The 25,682-nt window shown below is 36.2% G+C and overlaps 4 protein-coding genes and 2 pseudogenes across 8 annotated transcripts in view; 2 read left to right on the forward strand and 4 right to left on the reverse strand.

Moving 5' to 3' along the window:
- LOC147540212 (RNI-like superfamily protein) overlaps window positions 1-25,682 on the forward strand; it is a 65,418-nt gene that overhangs the window by 10,639 nt on the left and 29,097 nt on the right. The gene's annotated exons all lie outside the window — the stretch shown is intronic.
- On the reverse strand, window positions 1,138-6,824 carry LOC147540214 (uncharacterized). 2 transcript variants are annotated; one of them, XM_086643621.1, is made up of 4 exons: window positions 6,637-6,824; window positions 1,971-2,166; window positions 1,750-1,854; window positions 1,138-1,638 (listed from the first exon to the last, which is right to left on the reverse strand). In XM_086643621.1, exons 1-4 carry the CDS (start codon window positions 6,753-6,755, stop codon window positions 1,312-1,314), a joined length of 747 nt encoding a protein of 248 aa, XP_086499747.1. In that variant the 5' UTR covers window positions 6,756-6,824; the 3' UTR covers window positions 1,138-1,311. The 2 variants fall into 2 exon arrangements, with proteins under 2 accessions (XP_086499747.1, XP_086499748.1); XM_086643622.1 differs by lacking the exon at window positions 6,637-6,824 and adding an exon at window positions 2,859-2,981.
- On the reverse strand, window positions 10,752-12,922 carry LOC147540215 (uncharacterized). Its single transcript, XM_086642310.1, has 4 exons — window positions 12,733-12,922; window positions 11,601-11,796; window positions 11,370-11,474; window positions 10,752-11,266 (listed from the first exon to the last, which is right to left on the reverse strand). Exons 1-4 carry the CDS (start codon window positions 12,834-12,836, stop codon window positions 10,946-10,948), a joined length of 726 nt encoding a protein of 241 aa, XP_086498436.1. The 5' UTR covers window positions 12,837-12,922; the 3' UTR covers window positions 10,752-10,945.
- On the reverse strand, window positions 14,392-19,709 carry LOC147540216 (uncharacterized; annotated as a pseudogene). The gene is made up of 9 exons (XR_015225977.1): window positions 18,635-19,709; window positions 18,417-18,534; window positions 17,944-18,059; window positions 17,740-17,865; window positions 17,543-17,629; window positions 16,810-16,870; window positions 16,672-16,712; window positions 16,444-16,563; window positions 14,392-16,046 (listed from the first exon to the last, which is right to left on the reverse strand). The product of XR_015225977.1 is annotated as an uncharacterized LOC147540216 (transcript).
- On the reverse strand, window positions 20,806-22,867 carry LOC147540217 (uncharacterized). Of its 2 annotated transcripts, none has more exons than XM_086643421.1 (4): window positions 22,089-22,867; window positions 21,842-22,013; window positions 21,332-21,746; window positions 20,806-21,244 (listed from the first exon to the last, which is right to left on the reverse strand). In XM_086643421.1, the coding sequence occupies exons 1-4, from the start codon at window positions 22,588-22,590 to the stop codon at window positions 21,062-21,064; spliced, it is 1,272 nt and encodes a 423-aa protein (XP_086499547.1). In that variant the 5' UTR covers window positions 22,591-22,867; the 3' UTR covers window positions 20,806-21,061. The 2 variants fall into 2 exon arrangements, with proteins under 2 accessions (XP_086499547.1, XP_086499548.1); XM_086643422.1 differs by having other exon boundaries at window positions 21,842-22,004; window positions 22,089-22,665.
- Window positions 23,356-24,395, forward strand: LOC147540218 (putative E3 ubiquitin-protein ligase RHC1A pseudogene; annotated as a pseudogene).

Raw genomic sequence — 25,682 nt, forward strand, 5'->3', positions numbered from 1 at the left:
TTAAGGAAGTCCTTTAAATGATAAAAGTTTACAGATAGTCCTTAAAATCAAATAATAAAGTTAAAGCATGGGCTACATTGTAAGAAATTTGAACTTTTGTAACTCTTTACAAAAGCTAATGTCTGTTGTGTATTGGTCTGAGTCACTACGTAAGGAAGTAAAGGTTTGATGATTTTGTATTTTGACCTAATTTTCTGTTTACTTACATATCAAGTTTGGATGTTATAAATATTTATCTTAGTTAAAGGTATACTCTTTTTCTATCAACTGAAAAAGAAAAATATCGTTGTAGTATATATGAGGGTTGGTATTAGATTAGAATATGAGATCATTGAATAATTATTAGTCGAATGACATTAGTTTCCATAAGTGTTGGGTAAATCTTACTGTCTAACGTTACTTGTCGCCGTTGAATTTCAGATAATTTCAATAATAGATATGAATGCAATGCTTCCTTGATCGGGGATTGAGCCTTCCTATCTGAGGTTTAAGTTTGTGGAAATCTACTGTAGTTGGATTTGACCCAACTATTTTGTTTTTCTGGTATATATTGTGCATTCATGGTAGACATTGCTTGTGGATCTAGTGTGAAGGTATCAAATCTTCAATTTCAAGACATTCAGAATTTCAAACGCTACAAAACTCCAGTAGTGAATTATTTTAGATCTTTGGTTGTTTCAGGAAATGATCATTTGAGGGGCCATGGACTTTTTGTTGTTGTTGAAAGGGTCCATCGACTTCACTTTTTTAACATTTCTCATGTTTACTTTGAGAGTCGGAATTTCAGACGCTACAAAACTGCAGCTGTGAATTATTTTAGATCTTTGGTAGTTCCATTTAAATTTGATTTACGATTTCTTCAACTAAAATTTCCTTACTGTAAACTTATTATGAACATAACCACTAGTTGCTTCGTAGGTGACGTTTTCGTTTAAAAACCTAACTTGGATATGAGGTTGTTTCTTTACATGAAGTTTTGCGTAAAGTGCGCTGCACATATTTTTCATTCTCTAATATCAAAGTTACAATTTGTGAGAATAGTCCCGCATGGGAGAAGGAGTAACTAGCAACCAAGAATATAATGTCGAGGTCCTCTCCACTCATTGCCAATTGGTTTTGAGTTGGATGACAACAAACTTAAAATGACACTGAATATATAACCATCAACTTCCAATCAGTTAAACTCTTTTAACATTAAAAACAATTCAACACCAAAGCTAGCTTTAAATAAGAGTTCCATTGTAATTGACCTTAAGGTAGTAGTAGTAGTAGTAGTAGTAGGTTCACGGGCGGCTCCAACAACATTGAAATTTAGTTAATCCTCCCTTTACATGTTAAGCAATAAGGTCCTTGTCTCTCAGTCACGTTGTCTTTGTCTTCGCATTGACATATTGTCCTTGATATAATTGCAGTTAAATCAAGAAGCCGACAGATCAAGTCACGTGTGTGACTGGCAGCTTCTTCACCCTTATTAATCAACTCTATCATCTCTTCCATTTCATCCCGGATAACAGCATAGTCTTCCACAGGGTAATCAGCATCTAATAACACTTTCTTTGGTATCACACCAAACATCATATATAAGTACTGATTACTTGATCTGTAGTCATCCTCCATCTGGTTAGTTTTTTCCTCAATCTGTTGGACAATAATAAATAAAAAAAAATTAAACAAATAATATCCTAAAGATAATAATAAATAGTGTGTGTGAGTTGAGTTGTTTACTACTAATAATAATAATAATCTTACCTTGCATAATTTAACGAGACAATTACGAAACTCATCCCCCAGGTGTTTATTAGCATGAGAGTCAACGAAATCCGTCCGTTCGCAAGTCAGCTCTTTAGTCAATTCCTTTTTAAGGGAAGAAGAAGAAGCAAGTAAATGATTATGAGCTAACTAACTGTATAGACAATTCCTCAAGTAAAATTGATTAATACTAGTAACTTAGTAGTAGTACTAACTAATACCTTAATTTTCTCATCTTCGTAAAGCAAATCATCGTACTTAGCTTCGTAGTATAGTGTAAATGCCAATCCATGTCCACGATTGCGCAGCAAATTGTGCAGACGATTTTGCACCTTGTTAAATATCTCACCTGACGATTCCATCTTACCTTGAAAATCCAACTTTTTCCACTCAGTGAGACAATTAGAAATATCTTCCCTGAAACAACAACAATAACATTCAAACAATAAGAATGAAGTATATCGATCATAGGGTTTACAAAACCCTATGTTGTTGATCTATTTAAGATATATTATATAGTCAGACAGACCTCCCAAGTGATATGTGCATTAAACATCATAAATAAACTAGAGCATCCATTCCTTGGTTGGGTTGATTGGTCATCTTATGACCAAACAATAAGAATAACTATAATTTCCTAGCAGCAGCAGCAGAAGGCTAGGCAACTCTTATTAGGAGGATGGATGGATTTACTCATATCAAATTTCAAGACCTTTATAATAATGCATCCATCACATACAAATATTAAAATTAATCAGGAAAATCTAACTAGATGAACAAATCTTTAATCAAATTGCAACCCCCCCTAATTCAACATATGAACAGAAATACTACTAGTTTAACCTAGTTTAAGCCAAAAAAAAAAAGAAACAAATTGGGGGAGAAAAAATTATAATCATGAATCTTAATCTAGTTGTAAATTCTTTAATTACAAGACATCATCAGATACTTATAAATTGAAATCTTATTATTAATCAAATTGAAACCCTAATTAATCATTATCATCATAAGAAGCAGATTTATAGGGTAAAGGAAAAAAGAAAACAAAACTGAATTGTGGGGACAAAGTAATAGTAGAAGAAGAAGAAGAGATTCATAAATAAACATACCTAACATACTTCATTCTTTCAGTAATTGGTAGTGATTCATCATCATCCTTGTTTTCTTCTTGTTTTTGCCTTTTTGGCTCACAACCGTTTTCCACCTCCATCGTTTTTTTTTTAGACTTCAATACTATTGCATATTATATATATAGTTATGGGTAACTCATTCAACCCGTCCCCGTCGGATTCTATTTCCAAGCCCATCAACTTTACTTCATGGACCTCTCTTTGACAAGTTGGGCCCATGACCAACATACTGCTCCAGACTTTTTTTTTTTTAAAGTAAATCCTTTAAATGATAAAAGTTTAGAGATAGTCCTTAAAATCAAATAATAAAGTTAAAGCATGGGCTACATTGTAAGAAATTTTAACTTCGAGGGGTGCGACACCATTATACCATTTTGTACGGACTCATGTGGACGTGGCCAACATGTGTGGGGCCCAATTAGTTTCGCGGTGGCAAAACTAGATTTCAGCGTTGGAGGCTAGGATCTAATCGTGTGTTTCTGAGATACAACCTTACAATAAGAATCCAACGAGGGAAAATAAATCACTTTCTAATATATGATCCCTTAACCCTAGAGAGTCTCCCCGATCTAACCCTAGCATAATAGCTTGGAGCTCTCTGTGTAGCGCCTATTGTGGGTTGAAAACTCGTGTTAATGAGAAGATGACTCCACCTTCTGATGTTTGTGTTATTGCTCCGGTTAATCATCTCCCAGGGGTATATGCTCCATCGACGTTTATCTTCATTCTTCCTAAAGAGGGGGGGATTCTACTCGTGAAGGTTGTTGTGTGCTTCCCACCAAGCCCAAAGGAGATCAGTATACAAAAATCTTGGTATACTCTTTCTTTCTCCTTGATTTAGTAACGTTTTAAGGTATCTATGTGATCTGATGTAAGTTGGCTTTGAAAATCTAAGTCAGTTAATTCTAAAAGAGCATAAAATATTAGTCTATCAGTAAATAGATGAAAAGATGTATATATATATATATATATATCAGTATGGTATATTAAACAAGTCTGCTCTATTGTTGTTACTCTTTGTCAATCCAACACGAAATAGTAGTTTCAATCCAACACGGTGGATTTCAATCGCCTCACCAACACCGTCTATCAACAGTCGGCCAAAGCAGTCTATGAAAGGACATCATCTCGCTTTGAGTAAAGTAAGAAATTCAAGGTTCAATCTATACTCAATCTTATATCCAAGTGTACAAATAATCTAACTTAGTTTATAGGGAACATATATATGGGTTGTCAAGGTCAGGGCCTTGTTTGGGCCAGTGCGGGCAGGGCCGCACTGGGCCCCCCAGCCGTAAGGGCCCATTTTGGATAATGTCTTAACAATAGTTATATATATAGACTATAAAGATCCTGATTCATCGCATGACATCTCATGGACGAGATGGTTAGGTTTCGTGAATTCCATCCCTTTGACGGAGGTTCGAAACTCCGCAGGCCCATTTATTTTTTTTGTTTTTTCTCTTGGTTTTGTGATGTTCAAGGTAACATTGTTAATTCAATATATATTTCTACTCTGTTACACATTTTGTTAATTAGGTGTATTTTTTTGAAATATAAATCTAAAACTATTAAAAAAATCAAAATATTTAAATATATATGTGAAAATCATGATAAAAATACTACATCCAAAAACTCGCTTTAGATTCTAAACTATACCTTCAATTTTGTTTGTAATATTTTTTGTTTTCCAAAAAGTCCTAATTCAAGTTTCGCACGGGGCCCCGAAGTTCTCAGGCACGGCTCTGATCAGGGTTGAAGTTCTACAAATGTTACAAACAATGGTATGGGTCTTTGGGGGTAATGTAATGTAGGGAAGAGAGGAATGTTGGGTCGGGAGCCTGGTTGTCAGTGTGTCGTGTTATTGGGACTTTACTTAGACATCTTATTCAACTAAAGTTTTAAGGGTCCGTTTGATACGTGGTAAAGAATTTGGATGTGAAAACCAAGTTTAAAGGATTTTAAAGAAAAACAATTTTTTCTGATATAGAATTAAGTTTAAAGTATTTGGTATGAACGTTGGACAATAAGGATGTCTTTAAACACTTTCAGTCAAAAAATACTCACCAACATCAATACTAAATTGACACCCATCATTTGGACGTTGATTTTCTTCTTCGACATGGTACTCATCTTCAATAGGAATAATATTAAGGTCTGAAATCTGTCAAAAGGTGACAAAGCATAAAAATCTTCTAAAGAAAAAACACTTCTTCAGGATAGAACGGACTGCCCAGTCTGGGGCCCCTCTCAGCACTGAACGGATCATCTTGTTCGTCCAACTACAGTATGGTTTGAAACCGGGCCGAAATCTGTTTGTTGGAACCAGATCTCGGTCTGGTTTTTCCGGGGAAGGGGAGGTTAGATAGAGATAGAGAAGAAGAGATTTGAAAAAAAAAAAAATTATGTTTCAAGGTCGTCGGAAAATTGACCGGTTGGCGACCTTCGCCGGAGAAGATGATGATGTGCGCTGAGATGATGTGGAGGAGAGAGGGAGGGAGATGATGTTTTTAATTTTTTTTTTTTTATATGTATTCCAGTATGGCCCCCAAATTTCTAACGTAGTTATAGTTTTTTGAGAATTGACTCAAATCCAAAAGGGGGTCAATTTTGAATTTACAAAATCAATTTTATAAGAAGAGCAAATGTGAAAACAAAAAATTTAACCATAAAAATTGACTGACAATGTTAACAATAGAAGCCAAATTTGAATTTACGTAAAATAAGGAGTCATAAAGGAAGCTGGTCCAAAGTAGGGAGCCAAAAAGGAAACAACTCGTAATCAATTAAAAGCTTGTATTTACTCTTTATGTAGTCAAATGAAATTTTTACACTTATGTTGTCAAAAGTTTATTTTCACCCACTTGAATCCCTGTCACTTTGCTAACTTAAGAGTAAGAATGTAAAACTGTTAATAATAGAGCCCCCCATAACTTGGCGGCGGAAGCTTTTTTTATCGTTTGTGCGTATTTCACTTTTGGTCCTTTTAACAATTTGTTGTAGCAGAAAAAAACTTTTTTCGGTCTCTCTTTCCTCTCTCTCTACACCTTTTCTCATATTTGCGTTTGAGGCTCCGGCGAAGGGTCATCCCTTTGCCAGATCCCCTTTTTTTTTTCTTTCGTTTGTAGTTATTATTCCCTGCATTAATAGTTTCTAGGGCTCAATCTTTTTCAAATCAGTCAGTATTGACATCTTTTGTGGGGTTTTTAGAAGAGAGTTAGGGCAAGAACCCTCCCTCTTCAACTCCTCCTCTTGATAGTAATCAGAAGAATAATTATAATTTCCTAGCAGCAGCAGCAGCAGCAGCCTAGGCAACTCTTATTAGGAGGATGGATGGATTTACTCATATCAAATTTCAAGACCATTATAATCATGCATCCATCACATACAATTATTAAAATTGTTCAGGAAAATCTAACTAGATGAACAAATCTTTAATCAAATTGAAACCCCCCTAATTCAACATATGAACAGAAATACTACTAGTTTAACCTAGTTTAAGCCAAAAAAAAAAAAAAGAAACAAATTGGGGGAGAAAAAATTATAATCATGATTCTTAACCTAGTTGTAAATTCTTTAATTACAAGACATCATCAGATACTTATAAATTGAAATCTTATTATTAATCAAATTGAAACCCTAATTAATCATTATCATCATAAGAAGCAGATTTATAGGGTAAAGGAAAAAAGAAAACAAAACTGAATTGGGGGACAAAGTAATAGTAGTAGAAGAAGAAGAGATTCATAAATAAGCATACCTAACATACTTCATTCTTTCAGTAATTGGTAGTGATTCATCATCATCATCATCATCATCATCATCCTTGTTTTCTTCTCGTTTTTGCCTTTTTGGCTCACAACCGTTTTCCACCTCCATCGTTTTTTTTTTAGACTTCAATACTATTGCATATTATATATATAGTTATGGGTAACTCATTCAACCCGTCCCCGTCGGATTCTATTTCCAAGCCCATCAACTTTACTTCATGGACCTCTCTTTGACAAGTTGGGCCCATGCCCAACATACTGCTCCAGACTTTTTTTTTTTTTAAAGTAAATCCTTTAAATGATAAAAGTTTAGAGATAGTCCTTAAAATCAAATAATAAAGTTAAAGCATGGGCTACATTGTAAGAAATTTTAACTTCGAGGGGTGCGACACCATTATACCATTTTGTACGGACTCATGTGGACGTGGCCAACATGTGTTGGGCCCAATTACTTTCGCGGTGGCAAAACTAGATTTCAGCGTTGGAGGCCAGGATCTAATCGTGTGTTTCTGAGATACAACCTTACAATAAGAATCCAACGAGGGATAATAAATCACTTTCTAATATATGATCCCTTAACCCTAGAGAGTCTCCCCGATCTAACCCTAGCATAATAGCTTGGAGCTCTCTGTGTAGCGCCTATTGTGGGTTGAAAACTCGTGTTAATGAGAAGATGACTCCACCTTCTGATGTTTGTGTTATTGCTCCGGTTAATCATCTCCCAGGGGTATATGCTCCATCGACGTTTATCTTCATTCTTCCTAAAGAGGGGGGGATTCTAATCGTGAAGGTTGTTGTGTGCTTCCCACCAAGCCCAAAGGAGATCAGTATACAAAAATCTTGGTATACTCTTTCTTTCTCCTTGATTTTGTAACGTTTTAAGGTTATCTATGTGATCTGATGTAAGTTGGCTTTGAAAATCTAAGTCAGTTAATTCTAAAAGAGCATAAAATATTAGTCTATCAGTAAATAGATGAAAAGATGTCTATATATCAGTATGGTATATTAAACAAGTCTGCTCTATTGTTGTTACTCTTTGTCAATCCAACACGAAACAGTAGTTTCAATCCAACACGGTGGATTTCAATCGCCTCACCAACACCGTCTATCAACAGTCGGCCAAAGCAGTCTATGAAAGGACATCATCTCGCCTTGAGTAAAGTAAGAAATTCAAGGTTCAATCTATACTCAATCTTATATCCAAGTGTACAAATAATCTAACTTAGTTTATAAGGAACATATATATGGGTTGTCTAGGTCAGGGCCGCACTGGGCCCCCCAGCCGTAAGGGCCCATTTTGGATAATGTCTTAACAATAGTTATATATATAGACTATAAAGATCCTGATTCATCGCAAGACATCTCATGGACGAGATGGTTAGGTTCCGTGAATTCCATCCCTTTGACGGAGGTTCGAAACTCCGCAGGCCCATTTATCTTTTTTGTTTTTTCTATTGGTTTTGTGATGTTCAAGGTAACATTGTTAATTCAATATCTATTTCTACTCTGTTACACATTTTGTTAATTAGGTGTATTTTTTTGAAATATAAATCAAAAACTATTAAAAAAAATCAAAATATTTAAATATATATGTGAAAATCATGATAAAAATACTACATTCAAAAACTCACTTTAGATTCTAAACTATACCTTCAAATTTTGTTTGTAATATTTTTTGTTTTCCACAAAGCCCTAATTCAAGTTTCGCACGGGGCCCCGAAGTTCTCAGACACGGCCCTGATCAGGCTTGAAGTTCTACAAATGTTACAAACAATGGTATGGGTCTCTGGGGGTAATGTAATGTAGGGAAGAGAGGAATGTTGGGTCGGGAGCCTGGTTGTCAGTGTGTTGTGTTATTGGGACTTTACTTAGACATCTTATTCAACTAAAGTTTTAAGGGTCCATTTGATACGTGGGAAAGAATTTGGATGTAAAAACCAAGTTTAAGGGATTTTAAAGAAAAACAATTTTTTCTGATATAGAATTAAATTTAAAGTATTTGGTATGAACGTTGGACAATAAGGATGTCTTTAAACACCTTCAGTCAAAAAATACTCACCAACATCAATACTAAATTGACACCCATCATTTGGACGTTGATTTTCTTCTTCGACATGGTACTCATCTTCAATAGGAACAATATTAAGGTCCGAAATCTGTCAAATTTAATTTTTTTTTTTATATGTATTCCAGTTTGGGCCCCAAATTTCTAACGTAGTTATAGTTTTTTGAGAATTGACTCAAATTTAAAAGGGGGTCAATTTTGAATTTACAAAATCAATTTTATAAGAAGAGCAAATGTGAAAACAAAAAATTTAACCATAAAAATTGACTGACAATGTTAACAATAGAAGCCAAATTTGAATTTACGTAAAATAAGGAGTCATAAAGGAAGCTGGTCCAAAGTAGGGAGCCAAAAAGGAAACAACTCGTAATCAATTAAAAGCTTGTATTTACTCTTTATGTAGTCAAATGAAATTTTTACACTTATGTTGTCAAAAATTTATTTTCACCCTCTTGAATTCGTGTCACTTTGCTAACTTAAGAGTAAGAATGTAAAACTGTTAATAATAGAGCCCCCCATAACTTGGCGGCGGAAGCTTTTTTTATCGTTTGTGCGTATTTCACTTTTGGTCCTTTTAACAATTTGTTGTAGTAGGAAAAAACTTTTTTCGGTCTCTCTTTCCTCTTTCTCTACACCGTCTCTCTCTCTACACCTTTTCTCATATTTGCGTTTGAGGCTCCGGCGAAGGGTCATCCCTTTGCCGGATCCCCCTTTTTTTTCTTTCGTTTGTAGTTATTATTCCCTGCATTAATAGTTTCTAGGGCTCAATCTCTTTCAAATCAGTCAGTAATGCCATCTTTTGTGGGGTTTTTAGAAGAGAGTTAGGGCAAGAACCCTCCCTCTTCAACTCCTCCTCTTGATAGTAATTAGAAGAAGGACTCAATCTCTCTCTCTCTCTACTGATATGTTGTAGTGTTGTTGTTGGATCATCCATCGTTTACAGCCTCTCACCGTACCTATTGATCTTCTTTAATTCTATGGTTGCCTTTGAATTCTATGGTTTCTGCAAGAGAGAGATAGTTTTGCGGGATCCAGTTCTGTGCTTTCCTATCAAGGACATCTACAGTATTATGTTTCCGGTGAGTAGAAGAAAGAGATAAAGAACTCAGAGATGAAGACAATAAAGAAGAAGGTGAAAGTAGTTAAACGGTTGTTCAATAACTTATCGATGTGCATCCATCAAGAACTCAGAGAGGAAGAATATTTCATATACTTTGGTGATTGGACGACGACGGTTTTCCCGGGGCTGGCGGCGGTTTTCCGGTGACGAAGGCGGTTCTTCGGTGACGAAGGCGGCTCTCCGACAACGGAGGCGATTTTCCGGTGATAGCGGTGGTGGTTCTTTTATTATTAGTATTATAGTATTTGTCAGACCTTTAGGGTCTCTTTTCATGATCTTTAGGATCTTTTTGTCGACCTTTAGGGTCTTTTTTTCGATCTTTAGGATCAATATGTCTGTGTCTAGTCCAATTTCTTTCCCTTCATGAGGCACTCTGCATTTAAAGGTATGTAACTCTCATAAAGTTTTCAAATGAGAGAAATAAGAATTATCGTCCATGTAAATCGTGATTTATCAATTGTGAATGGAAATGTTGAAGAAAAAAAAAATCGTTATAACAGACAAGTGTTTGATTTATAGAATCACCTATTTCAAAATAAAATAAAATAAAATAAATCAAGGGTCTGAATTAGCAGGGTTTCTTCGTTCATTAAATCCAATGGTATAGAAAGAGAAAGCAAGAGAGAGTAGAAGACAACTCTTCAGCAACAAGGAGATGAGAGTTTGAAATATGAGACGAGTGAAGATAGAGAACACTAATGAAATTAGGAGGAACTCAGATGAAACCAACTCAGATGAAACCGCATGAAGGACATGTGCCCCTCCATAAAAGGCCAGACGAAAATTCAGCTAAGGACAGATCCAATGGCTCCACCCTTGGAGATCCTGTGACTATTTTGGTAATGTTCTTCATTATAAAATGATAAATATAACATCAAAAGCACATCTCTTTTTCTCATAATAAAATGAAACTGAATATATAAACATCAACTTCCAATCAATTAAACTCTTTTCACATTAAAAAACAATTCAACACCCAAGCTAACTTTATATAAGAGTTCCATTGTAATTGACCTTAAGGTAATAGTAGTAGTAGTAGTAGTAGTAGTAGTAGTAGTAGTAGTAGTAGTAGTAGTAGTAGTAGGTTCACGGGCGGCTCCAACAACATTGAAATTTAGTTAATCCTCCCTTTACATGTTAAGCAATAAGGTCCTTGTCTCTCAGTCACGTTGTCTTTGCATTGACAAATTGTCCTTGATATAATTGCAGTTAAATCAAGAAGCCGACAGATCAAGTCACGTGTGTGACTGGCAGCTTCACCACCCTTTTTAACCAAGGCTAGCATCTCTTCCATTTTCTCCCGGATAACATCATAGTCTTCCACAGGGTAATCAGCATCTAATAACACTTTCTCTGGTATCCCACGAAACATCATATGTAAGCACTGATTAGTTGATCTGTAGTCATCCGCCATCTTGTTAGTTTTTTCCTCAATCTGTTGGACAATAATAAATAAATAAAAATTAATATCCTAAAGATAATAATAAATAGTGTGTGTGAGTTGAGTTGTTTACTAATAATAATAATAATAATCTTACCTTGCATAATTTAACGAGACAATTATGAAACTCATCCCCCGCGTGTTTATGAGCATGAGAGTCCATGAAATCCGAACGTTCGCAAGTCAAGTCTTTAGTCAATTCCTTTTTAAGGGAGGAAGAAGAAAGAGGTAAGTAAATGATTATGAGCTAACTAACAGTATAGACAATTCCTTAAGTAAAATTGATTAATACTAGTAACTTAGTAGTAGTAGTAGTACTAACTAATACCTTAATTTTCTCATCTTCGTAAAGCAAATCATCGTACTTAGCTTCGTAGTATAGTGTAAATGCCAATCCATGTCCACGATTGCGCAGCAAATTGTGCAGACGATTTTGCACCTTGTTAAATATCTCACCTGACGATTCCATCTTACCTTGAAAATCCAACTTTTTCCACTCACTGAGACAATTAGAAATATCTTCCCTGAAACAACAACAATAACAACATTCAAACAATAAGAATGAAGTATATCGATCATAGGGTTTAGAAAACCCTATGTTGTTGATCTATATAATATAAATATATATAGTCAGACCTCCCAAGTGATATGTGGTGCATTAAACATCATAAATAAACTAGAGCATCCATTGCTTGGTTGGTTGGTCGGTCATCTTATGACCAAACAATAAGAATAATTATAATTTCCTAGCAGCAGCAGCAGCAGCAGCCTAGGCAACTCTTATTAGGAGGATGGATGGATTTACTCATATCAAATTTCAAGACCTTTATAATCATGCATCCATCACATACAATTATTAAAATTATTCAGGAAAATCTAACTAGATTTTTTTTTTTTGAAAACTTTGAATTAATATTGAAGGGAGAAAAAGAATAGAACTGTACAGGGGGTGGGGGATATCATGATTACAGGATTACATGCTAATGACTCCCCCCCCCCCCCCCCCCCAATTCGACACAAAGTCTAAATAAGAATACGCCCTAGCTAGCCCAGCCCAGGGGCCTACTCCAGTGGAATAGGACCCCCAAAACATCCTCCACCTCCACCTTGAAGGCATTGGAGGAGTCCTTAAAGGTGCCCTCGTTCCTAGCCTTCCAAATTCAACATATGAACAGAAATACTACTAGTTTAACCTACTTTAAGCCAAAAAAAAAACGAATTGGGGGAGAAAAAATAATAATCATGAATCTTAACCTAGTTGAAAATTCTTTAATTACAAGACATCTTCAGATGCATAGAACGAATATAATTCAAATCTTAATATTTATCAAATTTAAACCCTAATTAATCATCATCATCATTATAAGAAGCAGATTTATAGCCTAAAGGAAAAAAAAACAAAACTGAATTGGGGGACAAAGTAATAGTAGAAGAAGAAGAAGAGATCCACACATACATACCTGACAGACTTCATTCTTTCAGTAATTGGTAGTGATTCGTCATCATCATCCTTGTTTTCTTCTAGTTTTTGCCTTTTAGGCTCAGAAGCGTTTCCCACCTCCATCGTTTTCTCTCTCTCTCTCTCTCTCTCTTTTTATTTCTTTTAGGGTTTGAGAAGAAGTCGTATTGCTTTTTATATATGGGTAACTCATTCAACCCGTGGGCGTCGGATTCTAATTCCAAGCCCATCAATTTTACTTGATCTTTGACAACTTGGGCCCATGCCCAACATACTGCTCCAGTTTTTTTTTTTTTTTTAAATAAATCCTTTAAATGATAAAAGTTCACAAATAGTCCTTAAACTCGAATTATAAAGTTAAAGCATGGGCTACATTGTAAGAAATTTGAACTTTTTGTAACTCTTTACAAAAGCTAATGTCTGTTGTGTATTGGTCTGAGTCACTAAGTAAGGCTGTAAGGGTTTGATGATTTTGTATTTTGACCTAATTTTCTGTTTACTTACATATCAAGTTTGGATGCTATAAAGATTTATCTTAGTTAAAGGTATACTCTTTTTCTATCCACTGAAAAGAAAAATATCGTTGTAGTATATATGAGGGTTGGTATTAGATTAGAATATGAGATCTTTGAATAATTATTAATCGAATGACATTAGTTTCTATGAGCGTTGGGTAAATCTTACTGTATCAGATTTTGCCCCTAGAAATCTTTCTAATTTTTTCGGATTTCTGTTTCTAACATAATCAATTAAGAGATATTTATTTGGTTCAAAAAGGTTGCAACTTATTTTGTGACGAAACATTTTTTTCTTTTTTAAAAGAAGAACTTACAATATCGTGACTTCCATTGAATTAGTTTTTGTGAACTTGGATCATCAAGAAAATAAATAAATAAAAATACCTTAAACATTGTAGAAACAACCATAAATCGCTTTCCCGCTGATAAACTGATGGTTTTTCGTAAAAGTTGTAGAAACGATCAAGAGCTCCACTTTGCAGCTTCTCTACTTGAGACACCCGAACAACCGACTTGATCTTCCATTTTAGGACAATAAATAAACGATGGATTTTCATACGGCCAAAACAAGACACCAGAAGTAGCTTTTCCGTTTGGTAATGAAATTGAAATGCTTGAAGCCTTCAACCACTGAGGGTGGGAGTAGCTTGCTACGAGAAAATTCGTATACAAAAATGTGGAAAAAGTACTATGTACAAATTGGATCGAGTAATATACGGACCTCCATGTTTTTGCGTGACATGAATCTCTTCAAAAGTTCAAACTCAAATTGGCTCACTATTAGCTGTTTTTTTTCAAACGCAAATAGGTGCTAATGAGCTATTTTTAGTCCAACTGGCCTAGGATCAATTTCCACCTATTCCAGGTTTCTCACTTCATTGAAGAAAAGCTGAAGTCCAATTATACGAAAAGCAAATAACACAAGGATCGAGTGATCACACTTGGGTTCCATCTCTTTTAGCTGCAGAAACAAGGAAGAGTTACAAACAGGATGTAGCACAGAGATGGGTCGTCCCGAGATGGTCATAGCGCGTCAACCACAATCAATTAGATGGGTAGTTGAGCGTGCCTAACACAAACCCTTGGTAAGCTCGCTTATATGTACGAAAATCATCTTCACATATCTAACAAAAAAACAATAATTTCTGCAAGCATAATTTTTTTAACCTTTTGAGTATGAAATTGCTGTTAGATGAAAACAATCATACAAAAATACATTCCTCAAATTTATAGCTCAAATTTATTAAAAATGTTAAGTCCCCAAAAGCACCTCCCTGGAAAGGATCTCTAACACTGTAATTCTTAAGAGAAATGCTAAAACAGGCTAAATACTCAGACCTACTCTCGACCTAACAAATCAGCACTTGACACGCATATACAATTCTCCACGTATGCAGTGGGTTAGGTCAAAGTAGAGAGCTCAGGGTTTAGTCCTTCATCATACATTGGGTTACACTTGAGTCCCTTGTCGTATTTTGATCTAGACCGCTGAAACGGATCAACAGTCCAGATAAAAAAATATCCTCTCAACAATCCTTCACAAGAAGAATATCTAGTTCCAGAAGACGTGATGAAATTCAGAAAATGATCAATGGTGGTTGACATTGCAATCTAGAATTAAAGGTGAGTTATTGGACTGAAGAGGTCCCTTCTATGAAAAGAACTGATATTGACCGGCAAACATTGTCTGAACCGACTGTGCTGGCGGTTGTGGTGGTGGAATTGAAGGCAAATCCTCCATCTCAACCACTTGAGTCCATGTTCTGGTTCCAAGCCATCATTCTCTGAAACCTACCAATTTGTTGATCCGGCAAGCTAGAAGAGCTACCACCAGTATGGAAACCTATGGAGTAAAGGGCTTCTTCGGATGAATTACTTGGGTGTTGATTATGTTGGTTAAGTATCACTGAATCTTTAAATTACTGGAGGGAAAGATGATCTTGGGTTGACTTGTCTTTTACCTAAACCAATAAAATCACCTATCTCTTTGATGATTTTCTTCATCTCTGTTTTGCTCTAAAATTTGAAAGTTACATTCGTAGTAGCAGTTGGATGCCATGGAAGGAAGAGCGGCAAGTTCATCAATGACAGATTTAGCATTCTTCATGGCTGAATCTTCTCAAATCTCAAGTGGAATAGCTTCAGCAAGGATTAAGCATTCAAAACCCCCTTAAATCAGTTCAAAATCGGCTCCATTGATGGATTGATTGGAAGCACTAGATTTTGTTCGTTTTTTGCTTAGAGAGAGAATGAACGATTAATCTGGTCGTGTTTTTGTTGGAAGAGTGGTAAGAGAAGAGTTTCTGATCTGGACCTTCGATCTATTTTAACAGTCCAGATCAAAAGAAAACCAGGGACTCAAGTGTAACCTATTGTATCATGAAGGATTAAACCCTGATCTCCCTACTTTGCCTCATACCAGCGTATACTGGAGCATCGTAGACGCGTGTTAAATGTTGATTTGTTAGGTCCAAGGTAGGTTTGAATGTTTCGCCTTCTGTAGCATTACTCAATTCTTAATTTCTCCACTCAATATAATGCAGTAAGAAAAACTGTTTCTACAATATGAGAATGAATATGTAGGTTTTCGCGGGCTACATATCTTTGAAGATCAGGAAAGCAGCAAGCCGATAAATAAATGGAGATTAAAAGAGCAACCGTTTTATCTAGTTGATGAAGGTCAAACTCCCCCCACCTTGTCAATGAGGCGAACAACAATTCATGTTTATTCGGAAAATTACTTGTACCAACCAGCAAGAAAATGCCTCAAACCGAAACAGAAGAGGCAGCAAAGCGCCTGTTTCAACATGTTATTTAGTTTATATTGTAGTTGTTGGAAGTATGAAGCTACGAATGTAAAATGGAACAAGCATGTAAAACGGGAATTTAAGAAGAAAAAACACGCAAGAGGGATTCATTGTCTTTGTCGATTACGCGCATATTTATGTCTCGGCTCGGGGTTACGCCTTAATGGTGTATCCTATGTGAAATAAATTCATAGTTTGGAAGTGCAGCAACCTGTAAAACGGAAATTTAAGAAAAAAAACACGTAATAGGGATTCATTTTGTCTTTGGAGTTTCACACATATTCTGATAAATTCATGTTGACCAGCTACAAATTAGTTTATATGCTTTTGAATGTTCGCATGAATTCACAGAATACTAGATGTAGTCGAGATATTGAGTAAACAAACCTGGAAAGCAAGAAGCCTAATGCAAAGTTGCTTCTCGGTGCACTTGCCAAACCATCTTAAGAAGATATTAACAAGTGTCCCGTCATTGGTCCGGTGAGAAGTCCTGTCTGAGAATCAAACCTAGATAAACCAAGATGGATATAACAAATCTTCTTAGTCGACACCTTAAACAAGTTTGATCCCTACTTTTTCGAGCATTAATGTCAAGAGGTATTTATAGAGAATTACCTTGGCAAACGATGGCGAGGGCATTTGACGAAACCAAAAAGCTGAGAATTGATAAACATGCAAATTAGATACTCCAGATCTCCAAAACAAAAAGAACTCAAGTTTAGCATAAAAAAGGCAAATTCTGTTCGAGCGAACCTGAGGGCACAAAGCTAGGAAGTTCAGAACCTGGGGCAGGAAAAAGATCAGGAGTGTCTCACTGCAAAGCAAATACCAAAAATAAAGATAAGTAACCATATAGTATGTAAGCAGATTTTCAGAAGAAGCAAGCAGATCTAATGCACAAAGCATATAGATATACAACTATTTTGACCTGCACCTACACAAGGGTCTGACAGAAATCTTACAAACCCAACGCAGTGAAAACTTCAGATTTCTCATCAACATGAATTGTTCTTCTTGACACACAAAATTCTACCTTGTATTGAAATGGCAGGAAAAGCAAAATAAAGGGGGAAAACTAATAGCCGGAGGACTGGCTCAACCTAGGATAAACAAGGAGAAAGAGACCGAAAATAACCTTTCAAAAAGGAAACAGAAAACAAAAATGAAGGTAGAAACGCAACTTTATCTTGGGACTTCATATAAGAAAGTTGAACTTGAAGAAAATGCAAAAATATGAATAAAACCTAAGCAAATCAGCAGCACCAAACCTTTGAACTGAGATGTACAATTCGTCCACTAAAGGGCTGCAGAGGCAAGAATTATTATTTTTTTATTCCTGACTTGCATACTGAAGAAGGCCTCAAACATAAGAATGGAGAACCACAGATGAACACCCGCCAAACATTTAGAAAATTAGGTTGAGTAATTTGTTAGAATTGAAATAGTAGAAAGTCACGATCTGGAAATGGAAGAGAGGGAAATCTACCTGAAGTGACCTAGTATGCCAACTACTGCCATGGCCATTCCAGCGAAGTATGTGTAGGTATCGCCAACAAAAACTGAAGAGGGGTACCTAGAGTTTCCACGCAAAAGATAAGAAAGAAAACAAAGTTTCATTTTACATGTTTCTAGACCTCTAGTGCTAATATTGAAAAAATGTGAAGGGTGAGATGTCAAATATACCAATAAACAAAGTAAAGCCAGTGAAGTTGTGAGAAGGGGCTGGACAAGGTAAATAGAGAAAGCATGAGCCTGTTTATACTCAGGGTCTGTTGATGCTCCAATTTGCATCACATTATGTATCAAAATCTGCAATGACAGTTAGGAATTTTAGCAACACATCGTCCATTCTGAAGCCAGACTCATTCTGTCTGAGATTCTTCTTACCGCTGCTGCAATAACAACTGTTTGCCCAACTTCAAGGCCATTTATACCGGCATGAATGTTGATGGAGTTTGTGCAAAATACAGCAAAAAGGCCCATGTAGAGTTTATATATCCATCCTGTTGTACAGAAAAGGCAACACGATTCATCAATCTTATAAACAATTTGAAGAGATCTAACACTTTTACTTGGTTAAATGTGAATCACAGCAGCCACACATGAATTCTCAAACTACTCGAAGTCCCTGTCTTAGAAAAATGTGTTAATTCACCTGATTAAACAAATCAATCTATGTTAATATATTAAACTTTTTCTTGGGATGAGTTAACTAATCAACTGTGTTGATTATGTCAACTCAGACAAGCATGCGGATCGAGGTCGACTCCCTTTCTCTCCTCTCTCTCTCTCTCTCTCTTTCTCTACCAGAGAGAGAGAGAGAGAGAGAACAAATCACCAGCATCTACGAGTTCACTAACCAAGATCCAGAATGTCTATCCCCACATATGGAATGAGAGGCTTTGGTATAGGGATAGTTGTATGTCCAGCATAGGCCATCAAAAGGGGACCGCTGCAAATGAAGGCAATAGTAGTTTCCTGTTCTTAACAATTACACATAAAGAGTGCATTAGCATTTCCGACTCAAGAACAAATATCTTGTAACAATAAAACATTTAAGGATGATGAGAGAATTTACATTCTCCATGGGATATCAAGGCCATCATCAACTAATCCAAGAAGATTCATGAAGCAGATGCACGCCAATGCGGCATTATATTCCACAAGCCACTGAAACAATAAAAATACTCAAGAATCAAGACAAATATTATTGATAATTTCATTCCGGTAGCCAACCAAATGACCATGTAAAAAGTACAGAGAGTCTGATAAAAATCGATGTGATTGAAGCAAGACAGGGAAAAAATATAAGAACGCAAAATCGAAGGCCAACTCGAACTGATTGACACTGTACAAGTCCGCTGCTAACAAACATCTATAGCTGCTAAACAATAGCACAAGACCCACAATACTTAGTTCCACCATGAATAGCCAACTTGAACTAATAGCTTCGTCAACTGGACAAATTCGGCTTAAGTAATATTAGTTACGCTACATGCTGCGGAGACCCCATCGAACTAAGGTGCAGAGCACTGACTGCATGTTTCACAACTACTATATCAAACTTCGTAGTTCCGAAGGCATTTTCAACTCCAACAGTACGAAATGGTAGCTCATGCGAAGAGTGGCTAGTAAAAGCATACACCTCCTGGATTGATTTTAAACCCTGATACTCAAAATTTGGAAACAACACACAAGAAAATGCTTCAAACAAAAGGTATGGCAAAGATATTTTGGTCTTACAGAAGAGGAAGAATTACTTAACCTTATAGAACATCAGAACATGTTCAGTCATTGTTTATTAATTTCAAGTACTCCTGTTACAATCTTCTATATTTTTATAAAGCATCTAAGCGTGGTTATAAAATTCGGCAAAGGAGTAGGCCTCAAGGCGCGCGTTGAGGCGATTTGCTCTGTTTTCGCCTCAAGGCAGCATATGCATCTACCACCAAGAACAATACGTTAGAAACACTGGTTCGATCTATGCAACATTAAATAATAAGATCATTGATATATTTGGTGTTTAAACAATTGAGCCTTTCTAATATAGCAAAGTAAAGAAAACTAAAGCAATACATTACTATCACGTAAGCCAACAATAATTCCTGGTTCAGATAGTCAACTGAAACAAATAAGAATACAACACCTGTTGATTAATAGGGGCACCTCCGTAAGCAACAACTACCCTAACACCGGTTTGATAGAAAACTTCTTTGCTTCCTCGTGTATCTGTGAAAACAGAGAATTACAGAAATGCTTTAACTGGAAAATGACTCTCGAGTGCATAAATGGGAATAATTCAAACAAGAAAGTCACCTGGCACGATAGCTCCCGTGTAGGGGAGAGAATAAGTGATAGTGGGAATGCCGTACGTGAACCACGTGGTCTTTGTGCAATCTGCCCAGTCATAATTCCACTTATAATTGGAAAACAGAAAGCAGCTGTCTTCCCGGACCCAGTCTGGGCACAAGCCATCAAGTCTCGACCAGCGAGAGAAATTGGAATGGCGTGCCTTTGAACAGGTGTGGCTTAACATACTTGCATCTCCTTATATTAAGATTAAGTGCTTCTCCTAAATCTATATCAGCAAAAGTATTCACTGGTGGTGGAACATTATCACCACTCGTCTCAACTGGGATATCTTCATAGGCCTCAAAGTTAATCCCAGTGTTATCTTCAGCAGCAACGGTTCTGCAACATCATCAACGTCATTCCCGAATGGATTAACCTCCCGGTCTCTCCCACGATCCCATCCACCACTTCTATTATTCCATCCACCACCACCACCACCAATTCTACCACCACCTCCTCCAAACACAGGCTGCCTGCCCTAAATCCGGTCTAGGAGCGCCCATCGATTACCGCCAAATGGAGCACCACCATACCCAGCCCTATCATTACTAGTTGCCGGACCAGTACAGGCTGGTGCAGGAGGTTCTGATGGAGGGTGATTTCGGAGATGTGGTGGAACATAAGAAGATCCACCAGCACCTTGATTAGTACTATTACAGGAAGCACCGTTTGAAGAACCAGCAGCTGAGTTCTCAACTACAGAGTTCCCAACAGAATCCGCCCATGAACTTCACATTATTATAAATTTCCTACTTTCAATATCTAATATCCTTCACAAACCCTATCATATTCAAGATCCAAAATAAACTTAAGAACCCCCAAAATTCTTCTTCAGCATTAACAACCTTGATTTAGTGATCAAAACTTATCAGCTCAAAATAATCAATCAAATCAAAATTAGAAACAAACAACAAAACATCCAAAGTTGCTATTCATTGTTGGAAATCACATTGTATGAAGTTAGAAAAGTAAAGAAACTTTCCTAAACATTAGCCTCAAGGGTTGCTACTCTTGTTGGTTCAATACATTAAAACATCTGATATTCTAAAATAGAGAAAATTAATACAATAACTAACAAACTGAGTTGTTAATTTCACAAAATGGTACGATATATAAAACCCTTCAATTAACTTTCTCAACAGCAACTTTGATTTCACCTTGCTTTGTAGAAATTGCCCATATAAGATGGGCACACAGGTATGTAAACTAGATTGTTATTTGCATCCTTCTCTTCACAAATACGTGTGTAAATGCTATAAGCGTCGATGAGGAGGTTAGGGTGATACGTTCTAATGAGAGAGACGACCTCCGAGTCGCTCTCTCCTTTAACATCCACCTACAAAATTGAACTCAAACTTATTTTATTATAAAATAAAATAATAAGTAAAATGATTACGACTCAAATACAAAAAATTGTACTTACGTTCCCCCTAATGGCATGTTGCAAGAAATGTACCCCAAGGTTTCTATAGAACTTCAGCAAATGATATGGACTCTTATAAAACGTCACCGCATCTTTCCTGGAATTAGCTTCTGCATCTTGAGATACATTTTTCAATCTAGAGCTAAAACACAGTGACCAACCCAAATTACTTGGATGACGGAATGGAGAATAAAACGGGTCAACAAGTGATACTTTAGCTGAAATAGTATATTGTAAGATCATAGCATTGTGGTCTGGCCAATTCTGCTGGCAAATGTTAGTTTCGGTATCTATGAAGTCGAGTAGCTTTCTAAGAAAATTCATAACCAAAGAATCGTCGAAAAACAATGGATGCATTAGTAATTTAGGAGCAAGTTTCTTCAAATCAATTACACCATCGATATAACCACCTTGCCTGAAATAATTAAAAGAATAAAATGATATTAAATTACTATTTTTAATATTATTTAATTAAAGAAGAAAAAATTAATTTAAAAATAAAAAAAGTACCATAGAGAAAAAAAATCACTAATTTCCCTCAAGGGAACAGTGATTTTTTCGGCTGCTGGATCAGGGGGGTCAATCAAGCCATTTTTGTTGATAGTGAACTCGGCGGGATCAGGTAGGTCAACAGACGTCTTATTGAAAACAAAATGGAACAGTTTCTTGAGATCTTTAGCATCTAAAAAACATAAATATAATAAAATTAATTAATATAAAAACAAAGATTAAAAAAGTTATAGAAAAAATTTCATACCCTCTTGTACATCTTGTACATATTGTGATCGCCTCAATGCCGAAACAAGCTTTGCACAGAGAGTTTTACTACCCTTTGCATCTAAGTATTCGACTACTACTACATCCGTTGAGGAAAAGGTTCCATGGCACAAGTCCTGACTGGCCAAAAACGCAAATGCGTTCAATATCCCCGAGAGTAACTTCACCAAAATTGGCGATGGGTGTGAAAAAACATCATCAGACCACAGTTCGTAACCAAGAAATGATTGTGTTCTAGGATGGATTAGATCATGCAACGTCCATTTGTAATTTGAAAATACTTCATAAGAAGTACCTTGACAATCATATCTTCCTCTGTAAGAGAGAAAATTAGTGTGTTCAATCCAAATGAACTCACGTTTATCCTCAACCTTAAATGCTATGATTTCTTCTGGTTCAACATTATCTCTTCCAAAGCCAAGCAATCCCCTTACAGATCCACAGCCGAATGCTGTGGAATCTGTTATAGTTAAATCTCTCATTTTGGTGAGGAGATGCGGGGAAGAAGGGTTTTACTAGGGTTTTGGGGGAAACAGGTTATAATGTTCAATGGTGCAATTGTGTTTTGGTTTTGGGGAAATAGGGTTTTTGGTTATCAATTTCTAATAAAATCGCGATTTTACCCCTAATATTTTTGTGTCTCTCATTTTCTATAATTTCCTCTAAAAAAGAAAAATAAGTACTGCCAACAATGATCAATTGTGCTACATCTCAAGCTTCCTCACTCACAAAAAGAATTACAGTAATAAATATAAATATACAACAAAATTTAGATGTTTTTTTATTTTTTTTTTTGTTGAAGAATAAAATTTAGATGTTGGTCATTGATTGTTCCGACTTCTTCATTTAGGGTCATGTAGTTTCAAAATTATTGAAGAAACCACATAAAAGTTTATTATAACCCATGAACATAAAAACTTGATAACTTTTTTATTTTACAAACTCTGTGTTTTGGTCGCATAGACATCTCTTAGAGTAGTACATCATAAAGATACACCATTAAAATTAATACATCTATCTTGGGATAGTTATACAACAAAATTCATTTTTTGTGGACATAATTTTTCGTAAAATTTCGTGCTTTTTGTATCGTTTTCATGTTAGTCAACGAATTTAAGGGGCTTGGTTTATAGAGGTACGAACAATAATGTCGTGACCTATTGCTTTTTGCAGATTTGTGCGGCTAAGTTAATAGTCAGAGAAAGAACAAGTGAAGTATTTGTTTCCAGCACAAGAGACAAGAAACAATGCCGGGTGGTGGAAATACACATTGGTGTTACAGATGCAGGTCTCCTGTTCGACTCCGAAGCAGAGACACAGTTTACCCAAGATGCAATAGAGGTTTCGTACAAGAACTCAATGAGGTGGAAGGTGTTGTTGCCCCATTAGAATTTGTTGGGCTAGATTCTGATGATGAACGAGACGAAAGGTTTGGGTTCATGGAAGCATTCTCAGCTTTTATGAGACAGCGATTATCAGGTAGAAACCGAGAGTTTGACATCCGAGGGAGGTCAGGCATGGTTGGTACTGGATCCCCTTGGTTGATTTTCAGTGGGCAGATCCCAGTTCGGATGTCTGAAAATGGAATTCAACTTCTGCTTAATGGAGCTCCTGGAGTTGGACTAAGACGAGCTAGTGTTAACGATTACTTTCTAGGTCCTGGACTTGACGAACTTATTGAACAACTCTGGAGGAATGATCGACAAGGGCCACCACCAGCATCTCGCTCCGCAATCGATGCGATGCCTACTATTAAGATAACACAGAAGCATTTACGAGTTGATACCCTCTGTCCTGTTTGTACAGATAAGTTCGAACTGGGATCTGAAGCCAGGCAGATGCCATGTAAGCACATATATCACTCTGATTGTATCACCCCATGGCTGATTTAGCACAACTCATGTCCTGTCTGTCGCCACAAACTGCCACCTCAGGGATCCACTACTTCTCATAGAAGTGAGAATCCAAGTCGCATAACTAGGAGCACTAGTTCTGTCAATAGTACCAGTAGGAGACAGAATACCAGTTCGGACAGCCAAGGGAGACGTAATCCATTCTCGTTCCTCTGGCCATTTCGCTCGTCAAATTCAAACTCAAACCCAAACTCCAACACGTACTCAAGTTCGAATTCATATTCAACCTCACAGTCTCATTCGAACTCAAGTTACAGTGAATCAGGTGGGAGTGGCTCATCAACTATTTACGAAGAGGATCCTTACCATCAAATGAGTTATTCTGGATGGCCATTTGATTAAATAAAGTCACCGTACTTAGAACCTCGTGTCATTTTCCATCTATTCTGCTGTCATAAAAAACTCGTTCAAATCTCCAATATTAGTCTAAGAATCTTGGTTATTGGAGTTTATGTGGTCTAATGGGTGGTTGTCTGGCAGATTGCAACAGCTTTGTGTGCAAGGTAAATATAAGGTGTCTTTTGTACCCATCTTCTTTTTATATCTAAATTTTTGCTTCATCATCTAGTTTGCTCATGCCCATGGGAATCACAAATCAATCTATGAAAAGTATTTGGATATTTGTGTTGTTTGGTAGTCGCGAGTAGTTTTTTTCTTTACTCGTGTATTATGTTGCAATTTTTTGCTCGCAACCTGTTCAAACTTCAAATCGAAGCAGCAAAGAAAAGGTTAACAACGAATATGGTCTTGCATCGAGCAGAGCCCCTCAGGTATTTGTCTAACTTCCTCTAACGTCTCTATTGCTCTAACGCCAAGTAGCTGGGATAAGCCCTATAGCTTGTGGATCAGATAGGGATCGGGAGTAGTACGAGAAAAATCCCATGCCCAACCATTAGTTGTTATGAAACTTCGAGCAATTATTATATGAACTATTAAGAGTCCGTTAGAACTCAGCCAAGTTACTCGACCCAGATCTTGGACATCAAATATTGAGTCATGCCATCTCATGGTGTTTGTTTTTTAAAGTTTTGTAATGGTAGAGACCAAGGTGTATAGTCTATAGACCACCTTTTCTTTCTTTTTTTTTCTTTTTTTCTTTTTTTTTTGTTGAACTTTAGACCACCTTTTCATAAATGGTAAAATGCGAACTATTATCTCAACTATTTCTTTTTTAATATGAATATCGGTTGCATGTCTTAGTCTTAATATACACAGCATTGAATTTAGTACTCTCACAAAAACAAAACAAAAAAACTAATAAAGGTACGAATAATCTGCATAGAATTATTCAAAAGAATTCTAGTAACCAACGGATAGGAATACATGACATAATAATTGAGATGAAAGGTAATAAATCTATTCAAGTAAAACCTTGATCGGATGTACTTGTTGAATGAATATAATATTGCAACGATCCAACCCGATCCGAATTAAATGGAAAATTTAAATAAGAGGAGGCATATACCCATCTTGAAAATGTATTTAAATCCGTTGACTTTATCTCGTTATGTGGAAAAAATTGGAAAATCACCTATCCTGATTTTTCTTCATATGGTTTGTGAATTGTTTCTGTTTATGGTCTAGCCTTTCAATTATTATAATATTTGCATTCTAGTTGTGGCCAATGTTAGATAACCGCAAAAAAGGTTTCAGCCGGTCTA

The sequence above is a fragment of the Eschscholzia californica genome, unplaced genomic scaffold, assembly GCF_041429995.1.
Source record: "Eschscholzia californica isolate CP2 unplaced genomic scaffold, dmEscCali1.0.p SCAF_5, whole genome shotgun sequence".
Classification (NCBI taxonomy): Eukaryota; Viridiplantae; Streptophyta; class Magnoliopsida; order Ranunculales; family Papaveraceae; genus Eschscholzia; species Eschscholzia californica.

Coding starts and splice junctions, on each gene's coding strand:
- LOC147540215 (XM_086642310.1), bottom strand. CDS start 12,836: ATGGAGGTGGGAAACGCTTCTGAGCCTAAAAGGCAAAAACTAGAAGAA. Junction 11,797..12,732: donor GAAAGAATGAAGTCTGTCAG/GTATGTATGTGT, acceptor TTGTTGTTTCAG/GGAAGATATTTCTAATTGTC. Junction 11,475..11,600: donor ACGAAGATGAGAAAATTAAG/GTATTAGTTAGT, acceptor TCCCTTAAAAAG/GAATTGACTAAAGACTTGAC.
- LOC147540214 (XM_086643621.1), bottom strand. CDS start 6,755: ATGGAGGTGGAAAACGGTTGTGAGCCAAAAAGGCAAAAACGAGAAGAA. Junction 2,167..6,636: donor GAAAGAATGAAGTATGTTAG/GTATGCTTATTT, acceptor TTGTTGTTTCAG/GGAAGATATTTCTAATTGTC. Junction 1,855..1,970: donor ACGAAGATGAGAAAATTAAG/GTATTAGTTAGT, acceptor TCCCTTAAAAAG/GAATTGACTAAAGAGCTGAC.
- LOC147540217 (XM_086643421.1), bottom strand. CDS start 22,590: ATGAGAGATTTAACTATAACAGATTCCACAGCATTCGGCTGTGGATCT. Junction 21,747..21,841: donor AGTGATTTTTTTTCTCTATG/GTACTTTTTTTA, acceptor TAATTATTTCAG/GCAAGGTGGTTATATCGATG. Junction 21,245..21,331: donor AACATGCCATTAGGGGGAAC/GTAAGTACAATT, acceptor TCAATTTTGTAG/GTGGATGTTAAAGGAGAGAG.